Genomic DNA, 13,281 nt, shown 5'->3' on the forward strand with positions numbered 1-13,281 from the left:
GGCAAACATTTCCAGTTGGCAAAATTTTTCGGTGCCCTTCATACATCTGGTTTCATGCAAGCCTCGACTGTCCAAATCCCTTACTGGTTCCTAATCAGATCTGTTCCCTGTGAGTAGTAAAACCCTAGACTATTCTTCCCCTAAGTTTCCTTCATTCACTTATTCACTCATTCACATATTCATTTTTATCCTTTGGAGCAGTTATAATGCTAGGTACTTTTGTATGTCTCATCTTAAAAGAAGCTCCTCTTAGGCAGCTATTCTTTGGAAATTATCTAGTCAGCTAACTCCACCTAATTGTGATAATAACTGAAAACTTATAGCGGTAATGTTCTCAGAGCTGTTTCTGTTGTAAATTTGGACTCACAGTCTGAATAAATGAAACATTGAGAGTAATGAAATTTCAGCACCAGGTAAAAATAGAAGTGATTTTATTTATTTATGTGATCCCTCAAATAACTCTACTACAATACACCTATATACTTTTGAGGAAGTATGGCTGCTGATAGGGCATACTTTCCGGGTTTATCTTTCATGAAAATGTCCTTTTGCTTTTATTTCTAAGAGAGAAAATTTCCCCACAGTTTAAGGAGTTTCTAGTGCTAGTAAGTGGGGCTCCATTTAGAGATGAGGAGCCTTTCTTTTTGGTGCCCTCCAAAATTATAATGGGTAGTTCTCTGTCTGCATTTCATGGTTTGGTTCCTTGCTTTTCTGGCATCTTCTGCCAATGATATTCTGTTCTCAGGATGAATCCAAGTTGCTGTAGCTAGAACTACAGTGGTGAGAAAAAGAAAAAAATAATATGGAAAATGCAGTCGTTACGTGACTGGAAGTATTTAGGTTTTTAGAAATAATACACACAACTTAGCCTACTATTCCCTCTTTTAGAAATCAAGGGAGAGGTCTGTATCCAACAGGAATTTTCAGGCTCCACCTTAATACTGAATTCTCACACTGACATTCAAACTTGTCTTCTGGATCACTGGATTTGAAAAGGTTTTCATTTAATTCTGTGCTAGTTATTGGTCATCTAGGTGAGAAGTACAGGTGATGTGGACTTGATTCCTAAGAATAGCTTTAATTCTAGGTGTCGTTTGGATAAATAACAGGAAAGAAATAATAAGTTCTTTGAGAAATTCAATGTGCCAGTCTTGGAGTATGAGTGCAAGAGACAGAGCAGGACATGAGGGGTCAAGATGATATAGTCAGTGGTGTTGGAGAGTCATTCTGAGTCTGTAGTTATAATCTGGGTTGTCAGTCCCGAGTAGCAAATAGAGAAAGCTCAGCTTTGGAAAGTGAGTAGGTAGTCTATATTTTCAAATGGCATAAGGGCAACAGACTAGAGCTGAAGTTGAATAGATGACACAAACTGGGGATAGAAATTATTACCAGAGTATGTTCTCATATTCATCAACAGTTTCCCTTAATCATTTGTATTGCATCTGGGATATCTGTATGCTGCCTTCTTTCTAATTCATGAACTTTTTCCTCACTCTGCAAATCTCTAGTCACTACTCATCTTCAGTTCCCAATAATGACACCATTTAAATATTTATTGAAAAAACAAGCCATTAGATGGGAACTGCTCCTTCCCAACAACAAATCTATGCATGTTTGATGGACGAAGTAAACCCACACCCACCTAAGGCCATGCTCTGCTTCTGCTCTGCAATCCAGCTGCTCTCAGACACTATTTCTGCAATTTTCTCTTATTCCTCCTGCCATTTCTCCCTCTCTACTGGATTATTACCAAGAGTTTACAGAACATCATCCAGTAGCTTTAATAATAAAACAACAACAAAAAATAAATTCTAAGACATTAAAAGGAAGAACAATAAAAGTGGACAGGGAGTTGATCTAGGGTTGGAATCCTGTAGAAAAGATTATTTCAGATTTTAGGAAATCTAGAGACTTAAGGAAGTTTATCATTTCAGAGCATAAATTTTTGAGTAGGTATGAAACTTTCTGAGTGGAGAAGAGCATTAAAACACTTGAATATTTGTTAGAAGAAGAGACTTTATGTGACTTATTTCTTACATTCTAAAGGAAATATTGAAGGCAATGAGAAACCACAGTGTTGTTTCTGAGTTCATCCTCTTTGGGCTGTCTGCTGACCCCAAGATTGAGGCTCTGCTCTTTGTACTGTTCCTTGTTATTTACCTCCTGACCCTGATGGGGAACCTGATGCTGCTGCTGGTGATTAGGGCTGATTCTTACCTCCACACCCCCATGTACTTCTTCCTGGGACAGTTGTCCTTCCTGGATCTCTGCCACTCCTCTGTCACTGTGCCCAAGCTGTTGGAGAACCTCCTGTCTGAGAAGAAAACCATCTCAGTAGAGGGCTGCCTGGCTCAGGCCTTCTTTGTGTTTGCCACCGGGGGCACTGAATCCTGCCTACTCACTGTCATGGCCTATGACCGCTATGTTGCCATCAGCTCCCCTCTGCTCTATGGCCAGATGATGAACAGACAATTGTGTATGGGGCTGGTGTGGGGCTCATGGAGCGTGGCTTTTTTGGATGCTCTTATCAATATCCTTGTAGCTCTCAATTTAGACTTCTGTGGAGCTCAAAATATATACCACTTCAGCTGTGAACTGCCTTCTCTCTACCCTTTGTCCTGCTCTGATGTGTCTGCAAGTTTTACTGCCCTGCTCTCCTCCAGCCTCCTGCATTTCTTTGGAAATTTCCTCTTGATATTTTTCTCCTATGTTTGCATTTTGTTCACCATCCTGAGTATCAATGCTACCACAGGCAGAAACAAGGCCTTCTCCACCTGCTCCTCCCACCTCACTGCAGTGATCTTCTTTTATGGCTCAGGATTACTCCGCTATCTCATGCCAAATTCAGGATCCACTCAAGAGTTAATCTTCTCCTTGCAGTACAGTGTGGTCACTCCTATGCTGAATCCTCTCATCTATAGCCTAAAGAACAAAGAGGTGAAGGCAGCTGTGAGAAGAATTTTGAGAAAACGTGTCTAGCGTTCTAGTTGATAGACTACAAAATCAGAACGATGAGGGAAGAAATGAATAGAACCACAATAAATAGTGCATGAATATTAAGGAGAATTTTCTGATAATCATGGTTTGCAAGAAACCTTACATTGTTTCTTTAAAATGCTGAAGAAAAGGTGGGATTATTTTCTTGGAATGATAGTTGTTCTGTCCTAGTCGGAGGAAAATGAATGGATAAACCTCTTGTCTTACAATTTTTCTTACAAAATATTTAATTTATTATAGACAGTAAGGTAGACTTTGTTATTGCCTGCTTACACTATCTTTACTATCCTTCCAGTAACTAAACTCCATGTTGTTCAGTATAGTTCTAGAGAGACTGTTAATTATGGTGTCCCCAAATTCTCTTTCCTCCCCCACTCGTTATTCACTCATTCTTCCTGAGACAGTGGCTGGTATAGGAATGAGCACATGGTCAGTGCCACACCATCCATTCCCTTAGAAATTTTAATCTTGAGGATAGATTCAGAGAGGCAGAGGTCAGCCTTTCTCTTTGCAGCACTCTGATAGCCTATCCCAGCGCCTCTGCTGCTAAGATCACTATTGTTATCCTAGATTCTGTACTTTCAAGGAAGATTGATAAATGAAATTATATTAAAAGCACGTGATTAGATATTTGCATCATGTCAGGTACTGTGCTAAGTATTTTACGTATATTATCTCACTTAAATACCCCAACAAATGCTTTGGGTAAATACTTTAGTTGTCCTTGTTCAGAAAAGAGAACGTGGACTCAGAGAGGTAAGTGATGGGGGTGGAATTTGGAATCAAATAGACTTATCCCAAAGCCTGTTTTCTTTACTACCTTGACACACTGACTGTCCCTTTGGTGCTATGAGCTACCCCAGACCCAGTTCATGAATTTCCCTTTTAATGCTTTGTTATTGTTGTTTTGTTTTATTTCACTTAAGTAAGTCAGAGTTAGATTCTGTCATTTGCAAAGAAAAGATATCTATATCTATATCTATATCTATCTATATCTATATATCTATATCATCTATATATCTATCTCTGTATATTGTAGTCTCTACAGCTGTGAGAGGGAGACACTGCTGGACAAGTAGCTCTGCCACTCAGCCCTAATAATGCTACAGAAATGGCAGAATGTGAGAGAGTCAATGGCAGAGCAAATGCTGCACTGTGCCTATGACAAACTCTAAAAAGAAACCAATGGATTTTCAGCAAAAGCCCCTTGGATCATGAAATACAATTGGAGGATTACTGAGAAGGAGATTTGGGAGATTAAAGTTATCAAGGTCAAAAATCATTATTTCTTTCTGAAATTACCTTTTAATTTTTTTAATGTTTGTTTATTTTTGAGAGAGGGAGAGACAGAATGCGAGTGGGGAGGGGCAGAGAGAGAGGGAGAAACAGAATCTGAAGCAGGCTTCAGGCTCTGAACGGTCAGCACAGAGCCCGATGCAGGGTGTGAACTCACGAACCGGGAGATCATGACCTGAGCTGAAGTCAGATGATTAACCGACTGAGCCACCCAGACGACCCTGAAATTACCTTTTAGATTTTACTTACTTGCTTTACTTACTTACCCTTCACTTTGTACTGCCCAGTAGCAGAAAATATAAACTTAAAGAGATCAAGGGCAATCTTGATCTCTGCCAATCTTCACTACTTTTTCAAGAATATAAAATAGTTTCAAACATGTATGTTTCACAGTAAATGTATTTTGATTGTTTAAATTATAGGCAAAGAAACTGAGAAAATATATAGGGTGAGTTCTCACCAGAAGGACTCCACTGCCAAAGCAGTTTGAAATAATCATGCGTAGAATAGTCTACCATGTGAATGCCAATCTCTTCCTTCCTGGTGAGCCTAGTTCTGGTCCATGAATTTGCAGTGTGGCCATGGCTGGGCATGGTGGTTATGCAAAGGTTCAACATTTTCATTCACAAAGGCTATTCTGCAGTTACCATTGATGAAACTTATTATTATTTTTTTTTTTTTAGAAATATTTTAAATTATAGAGTGGGAGAGAGGGAAGTGGGAGTGAGAGACAGAGAGAGAGAGAGAGAGAGAGAGAGGGAGGGAGGGAGGGAGAGAGAATCCTAAACAGGCTCCATGCCCAGTGTGGAGCCCTATGCAGGGCTTGATCCCACAACTCTGGGATCATGTCCTGATCTGAAATCAAGAGTCAGATGGTCAACCAACTGAGCCACCCAGGCATCCCAAAACTTATTTTCATAAAGGTGACACACACAAATTTTGTTAGATATAGTACCAGATATTTTTCCATTATTTGTTTCTATTATGAATTAAAAATTCAATTACATTTACTACTTGGTTATTTCTAGTACATAGGAAAGTTGTGATATTTTGTATACTAATCTTATATCTGTTAACTTTGTCGAACTATCTTCCTATTTCTAATGGCTTATTTATAAATACTATTGGATTTTAAAATTACATTTTAATGATTTCATCTTGAATGAAAGCAAATAATTTTTTTTCTGTTTCTAATTTTTATGTATCTCATTTTTATTTTTTATGTTTATTATTTTTAAATTAAAAAAGTTATTTGAGTGTATTGACACACAATGTTACATTAGTTTCAGGTGTACAACACAGAGGTGATTCAGCTTCTCTATGTGTTATGCTATGCTCACTACAGTGTAGCTGTCATCTGTCACCATACAACGTTTTTACAATATCATTGACATATTCCCTATGCTGTGCCTTTTATTCCCATGACTTTTTCCTTCCAAAACTGGAATCTCATATATTCCTCTCCATTTCACCCATTTTGCCCATCCCCTGACCCCACTCCCCTCTGGCAACTATCAGTTTCTTCTGTGTATTTATAAGTCTGATTCTGCTTTTTTGTTTGTTTCTTCATTTGTTTGTTTTTTTTAGTTTATGCATATGAGTGAATCTGGTATTTGTTTTTCTCAGTCTGGCCAATTTCACTTAGCATAATACTCTCTGAATCCATCCACATTGTCCCAAATGGCATGATCTCATCCTTTTATGGCTGCATAGAATTTGTGTGTGTGTGTGTGTGTGTGTGTGTGTGTGTGTGTGTGTGTGTCTGTTGATGGACACTTAGGTTGCTTCCATATCTTGACTATTATAAATAATGCTGCAATAAACATAGGAGTACATATATCTTTTTGAATTAGTGTTTTCATTTTCTTTGGATAGATACCCAGTAGTGGAATTATTGGGTCATATAGTATTCCTATTTTTTTTAATGTTTGTTTATTTTTGAGACAGAGGGAGCATGAGCACAGGAGGGGCAGAGAGAGAGAGGGGGGACAGAGGATCCGAAATGGGCTCTGTGCTGACAGCAGTGAGCCCTATGTGGGGCTCGAACCAATGAACTGTGAGATTGTGACCTGAGCCAAAGTCTGATGCTCAATTGGCTGAGCCATCCAGCCACACCTGTTTTTAATTTTTTTGAGGAAACTCCATCCTGTTTTCCACAGTGGCTGTACAAGTTTATATTCCCACCAACAGTGGAAGAAAGTTCCTTTTTTCCCACATCCTTGCCAACCCTTGTTATTTCTTGTGTTTTTTATTTTAACCAGTCTGACAGGTGTGAGGTGGTATCTCATTGTGGTTTTGATTTGCATTTCCCTGATGATTAGTGATGTTGAGTATCTTTTCATGTGTCTGTTGGCCATCTGAATGTCTTCTTTGGAAAAATGTCTATTCAGGTCCTCTGCCCATTTTTAATTGGATTATTTATTTGGTGCTGAGTTGTATGTTTTTCATTTTTAAAGTTAATCCATGGGCCAGAACCTCTGGTACAAACATCTTTTTATTGGGATCAGTGAAAAAACTTATGTTTCAACATTAAGGATGATGTTTGTTCTGTTATTGATCAATATATCTTACATTATAAGATATATAATACACTTATAAGTGAATTCACTTATAATAATTCTCTCTTAACTACATCTTACTAAGAATTGGTGTAAAATTTTATCAAATGCTTTTTCTGTTTCCATTGAAGACCAGGACCCTTTCTCTTTTGTTTACTAATGTATAGTATCTGTCACATAATAGGCATGCAATAAATACATGTTGAATAAAAAATAAGTTTATTGAAATAGTCATATAGTTTCATTTTATTTTTTGTTTTTATTTAAATTCTAGTTAGTTAACATACAGTGTAATATTATTTTCAGTTGTACAATTTAGTGATTCAACACTTACATACAACACTTGGTCCTTATCACAACAAGTGCACTCCTTAATCCCTATCACCTGTTTCACCTATCCCTGCGCTCCCCACCCTTCTGGTAACCATCAGTTTGTTCTCTATAGTTGACAGTCTATTTCTTGGTTTGCCTCTTTCTCTTTTTTTTTCTTTGCTCATTTGTTTTGTTTTGTTTCCACATATGTGTGAAATCATATGGTATTTGTTTTTCTTTGGATTAGCTTATTTTGCTTAGCATTATACTCTCTGGCTCCATCCATGTTGTTGCAAATGGCAAGATTTCATTCTTTTTTATGGTTGACTAATATTCCATTGTATGTTTATATACCACATCTTCTTTATCCATTCATCTGTTGATAGACCCTTGGGCTTCTTGCATAGTTTGGCTATTATAAATAATGCTTCAATAAACATAGGGGTGCATGTATCCCTTTGAATTAGTGTTTTTGTATTTTTTGGGTAAATACCTAGTAGTGTTATTACTGGATCACAGGGGATGTCTACTCTCGCTACTAATACTCAACATAGTACTGGAAGTCCTAGCCACAGCATTCAGACAACAAAAAGCAATAAAAGGCATCCAAATTGGCAAAGAAGAAGCAAAACTTTCACTATTTGCAAATGACGTGATACTCTACATAGAAAGCCCAAAAGACTCCACCAAAAAATTGCTAGAACTAATACACGAATTCAGTAAAGTTGCAGAATACAAAATCCAGTGTACAGGTATCTGTTGCATTTCTATACACCCATAATGAAGCAGAGAAAGAAAAATCAAGGAATAAATCCCATTTATAATTGCACCAAAACCCATAAGCTATTCAGAATAAACCTAACCAAAGAAGTAAAAGACCTATACTCTGATAATATTGATGAAAGAAATTGAAGATGACCCAGATAAATGGAAAAACATTCATGCTCAGGGATTGGAAGAACATACATTGTTAAAATGTCTATATTACCCAAAGCAATCTACACATTTAATGCAATCCCTATCAAAATACCAACAACATTTGTCACAGAGCTGGAACAAACAATACTAAAATTTATATGGTTTTATTATTTTTTTTAATGCTAAATTGTATCAGTAGGTGTTCTGGTATTGAAGAATCGTTGCATTCCTGAAATCACCCTATTTAGGTGGAGTAGTAAAGACTGAATGAACTTTTGCCAATATTTAACTTAGGAATTCCCCATTTATGTTCATAAATCAGATAGTATGATTTTTTTCTTACATTCACCTCGTGTTGTCTTTTCATCAGCTTTCCTGAGATTATGTTTCACAAATCACAAAGATCACCTATTCAAAGCATACAGTTCAGGTCATGGTAGTGGGGCATGGACCCAGTCCCGCACCTCATCCTGGGCACCCGGAGCACCCTCAGGGAGGGGCTGCTGCCAGAGGAGCTCCAGCACCACTGCTAACCTGGAAATGTGCAAGCCTGTGCCGTGAGGAGCAGGGCTCTGCAGAGAAGCTGCAGCAGGGAAGACTGCTGAGGCCCTGTGGGGCAGGTGCTACCCATGGGTGAGGTAGGTCTGTCCTGGACTTTGAGCCCTTGCCTGACCCCAGCAGGACCTGCACAGAGCCAGCCCGGGGATGATTGATGTTAGGAAAACCCCCCCTGTAGCCTCTTGGGCAGACCCTGCCTTGGAGGGAGACTCTGAGCCTGTTGCTGCAAGGTACAGTTGCCTTCATTTGGTTCTGTGAAGGACAGTCTTGACCTCCCACTCCAAATTCAAGTCCTGTTCTTTACACAGTTAGAGTAAAAAAATTTGGGCTATAGCCCAGATGAGTTTGACTCAACTTTTTTTGAATGTTTATTTATTTATTTTGAGAGAGAGCATGAGCAGGGGAGGGGCAGAGAGAGAGAGAGAGAGGGAGACAGAGGGTCCCAAGCAGGCTCTGTACTGCCAGTGTAGAGTCCAACATGGGGTTCGATCTCGCAAACTATGAGATCATGACCTGAGCCAAAATCTAGTCGGAGGCTTAACTACCTGAGCCACCCAGGCGCCCCTCAATTTTTTAAAAGATGCAAATTCCTGCCACTCATTTCTTTTGAGCTAGGGTACCTGATTGTCACCTTTTGGCTTGAGAGTTTCCAAAAGGAAGTTCTGGTCTCAAGCATGTGTGTATGTGCCCATAGTTCTGGGGTTCGGCCAGTATGGGACACAGAATGGTCAGTGGCAGCAGGGTTGTATTTAAAATTTTTTTAAAAATGTTTATTTATTTTTGAGAGAGACAGAGACAGAATGCGAGTGGGTTAGGGGCAGAGAGAGAGGGAGACACAGAATCCAAAGCAGGCTCCAGGCTCCGAGCTGTCAGCACAAAGCCTGACATGGGGCTCAAACTCATGAGCTGTGAGATCATGACCTGAGCCAAAGTCAGACGCTCAACCGACTGAGCCACCCAGGCGTCCCACAGCAGGGTTGTATTTTAAATGGTCCCATGCACATGGTGGAAACTGGGAAGTTTGGCATATTTTTGGAATTTTGTGAAACCATTTTATAATAAATGAGAATCTCTGAAAGGAGAAAACAAGCAAAGAAAACCAAGCATACGATTCAGTGGTCTTTGGCACATTCACAGCTGTGCAGCCATCACTACATTTCATTACTTCAAATAACTTCAGCACCCATGGGCAGCCGCTCTCCATTCCCTCCCCACAACCCTGGCCATGAGCAATCACTAATCTGCTTTTTGCCTACATAAATTTGTCTAGACATCTAATCTTGGCATCACTAGTATGCTTGCTTTCATTTTTGTATTTTCTTTAAAAAGTTGCATAAAAAAGGAACTATCACTTCCTTGAAGGTTTTATGAAATTTGCTTTTAAAATTTTGAGGACTTAGCTTTTTGTTGTTATTAGGGAGGGGAAATTTTGATTGCCAATTTAATTTCTTTAGTAATTAATGGTATATTTGGGTTTCATATTTGTACATGAATCAATTTTAGTGATTTATAATTTTTCTCTATTTTCTCTTAATGTTTTTAATTTCATTGGTATTTTGTTACTTATAAAATTCAGATATTGTTTTCAAGCTTTTCCAGCATTCATTTAATTTGAAAATAAAAGATTTCAAACATACAGCAAAGTTGAAAGAATTCTACGAGTGAACATCTACAAAATCATGTCTAAATTTTACTATTAACATTTTCTTATGCATGCCTTATCATCTACCTATCTGTCTATCCATTCATCAATGTACCTTTTTCAAATGCATTTCAAAAAAAGTTACAATTACATCTGTACACTTCACCCTAATCAGTATATTTCACCCTAAATATTTCAGCATGTATATCATTAACTAGAATTCAAAATTTGACTACTTCTTTTTTTCTTTTGAGGTGAAATCTATATGCTGAAATGTTGAGAGTGTTATTCAGTTAATTTTAATAAATGTAAACTGCTGTGTAAGTCAGCCTTTTTCAGCTATTAAGTTACCAACACCCAAGTAGATGACTTCATATCCATTTCCAGTCAATTCTTGTTCACCACTTGTTAGCCACTGAACTGCTTTTTCCACTATAGATTGGTCTTTTTACAAAAATCATATAAACAGAATCATACAGTGTCATCACTGTATGAAAGCATTTGTCTTTCTCTCTCTGACTTATTTCACTTAGCATAATGCCCCCAAGGTCCATCCATGTTGTCACAAATGATACACAAATGACATTGGCCTTAGATGACACATCAGACCAGAAATGCATAATCACAGTCACAGTGAGATAGCACCTCATACTTGTTGGAATGACTAGTATCAAAAAGACAAGAGGAGTGCCTGGCTGGCTCAGTTGGTGAAGCATACAACTCTTGATCTTGGGGTTGTGAGTTCAAGACCCACGTTGGGAGTAGAGATTATTAAAAAAATTTGTTTTTAAAAAGACAAGAAATAAATGTTGGTGAGAATGTGGAGAAAAGGGAACCCTTGTGTACCGTTGGTGGGAATATAAAATAGTGCAGTCACTGTGGCAAATAGTTTGGATGGCAGTTGCTCAAAAGAATTAAACATAGAGTTATCATATGATCAGCAATCACACTTTTGGTTATATGCCCAAAAGAATTTGAAAGTAGGTACTTGAACAGATATTTTTATGCCCATGTTCATCGCAGTATTATTCATAATAACCCAAATTCAAAGCAACCCAAATATTAGTCCACAAAGGAATAAATAAACAAAATGTGGATATACATACAATGGAAAATAATTCAGCCTTAAAAATGAAGGAAATTCTTACACATGCAACAACATGAATGAGCCTTGAGGACATTATGCTAAGTTAAGTGAGCCAGAAACAAAAGGACAGATAGTGTGTGATTCCACTCACGTGAGGTATCTAGAATAGCCAAATTCATAGGGACACAAAGTATAATGTTAGTTAGTTGCCAGGGATGGGGAGAGGAGAGAATGGGGAGTTATTGTTTAATAACTACGGTTTCAATTTGGTAAGATGAAAAGTTCTGGAGATGTATGGTGGTGATGGTTGCACACTACTGAGAATGTACTTAAAGTCACTGAACCATACTTTTAAATTTTTTTTTCAACGTTTTTATTGATTTTTGGGACAGAGAGAGACAGAGCATGAACGGAGGAGGGGCAGAGAGAGAGGGAGACACAGAATCAGAAACAGGCTCCAGGCTCTGAGCCATCAGCCCAGAGCCTGATGCGGGGCTCGAACTCACGGACCGCGAGATCGTGACCTGGCTGAAGTCGGACGCTTAACCGACTGCGCCACCCAGGCGCCCCTGAACCATACTTTTAAAAACGACTAAAATGGCGAAACAAAACAAAACAAAACGTTTGATGTTCAGAGTTACCAGAATGTGCTTTACTATAAATCTATATTTATTTATCTTGCTTGATGTTGATAATATACTTTCTAAAATGAATAAAATATATCTTTACTTATGGAAAATTCTCTGGTTATTCAAGTATGAATTTTCTATCATTCATTTGTCTTTTGGAATTTTTGAGCAGTCTCGTTAGGGCTCTATAATATGTGCATTTTCTCAACCTATTTTCTGTGTCTCTTAAATGCTTTCTTATGTTTTATTTTTCTATGTTGTGTTCTGAGAGAATTTCATAGTACTATCTTCACAATCACCCATTAATATATAAGCAATGTAGTGTAGAGGTTATTCCATCCATTACAGTTTTAATTTTAATGAGAATAATTTTAAAGATAGCTAATAATTTATCTTAGTAGCTGTTTGATTTTGTTTTATTTTGCCTCAATTTTTCAGAAAATTGTAATATTTAAACTGTTATTCATTTATCCCTTTTTGTATCTTTTAAAAAATTTTTTTTAATGTTTATTTATTTTTGAGAGAGAGAGGGAGAGAGACAGAGTGTGAGCGAAGGAGGGACAGAGAGAGACACAGAATCTGAAGCAGGCTCCAGGCTCCAAGCTGTCAGCACAGAGCCCGATGCGGGGCTTGAACTCACGAACCATGAGATCATGACCTGAGCTGAAGTTGGACACTCAACCAACTGAGCCACCCAGGCGCCCCAATCCCTTTTTGTATCTTAAAAACATGTATGCTGATGTCTATGTGATGAGGTTCCAAAATAGTAGCAAATTGATGATTTTGTTGGCTAGAATTTTATTTATTTTATTTTTTTTTTAATTTTTTTTTTCAACGTTTATTTATTTTTGGGACAGAGAGAGACAGAGCATGAACGGGGGAGGGGCAGAGAGAGAGGGAGACACAGAATCGGAAACAGGCTCCAGGCTCTGAGCCATCAGCCCAGAGCCTGACACGGGGCTCGAACTCACGGACCGCGAGATCGTGACCTGGCTGAAGTCGGACGCTTAACCGACTGCGCCACCCAGGCGCCCCATTGTTGGCTAGAATTTTAGCACTAACTTTTTTCATATGTTTTGGAATTTTGGTAAGCAGACTGACTCATTTAATAGGCAGGATTTGATTGTTTCTTTCATCTTTGTCTTCATCGTCTTCATCGTCTTTGTCGTCTTCGTCTCCTCCTCCTCCTCCTCCTCCTTCTTCTTCTTCTTCTTTGTCCTTTTTCCTTCTTCTCTCTCCCACTCTCCCTCTCCCTCCTCCTCCTCCTCCTCCTCCTCCTCCTCC

The 13,281-nt window shown here is 38.3% G+C and overlaps 1 protein-coding gene across 1 annotated transcript; it reads left to right on the forward strand.

Annotated features, from left to right (window-relative positions):
• Window positions 1–2,061: 2,061 nt before the first annotated feature.
• LOC121039066 (olfactory receptor 8S1-like) lies at window positions 2,062–2,979 on the forward strand. Its single transcript, XM_040489065.1, has one exon. It carries the CDS (start codon window positions 2,062–2,064, stop codon window positions 2,977–2,979), a length of 918 nt encoding a protein of 305 aa, XP_040344999.1.
• Window positions 2,980–13,281: the final 10,302 nt, after the last annotated feature.

The sequence above is a fragment of the Herpailurus yagouaroundi genome, unplaced genomic scaffold (assembly GCF_014898765.1).
Source record: "Herpailurus yagouaroundi ecotype Mexico unplaced genomic scaffold, PumYag 166, whole genome shotgun sequence".
Lineage (NCBI taxonomy): Eukaryota > Metazoa > Chordata > Mammalia > Carnivora > Felidae > Herpailurus > Herpailurus yagouaroundi.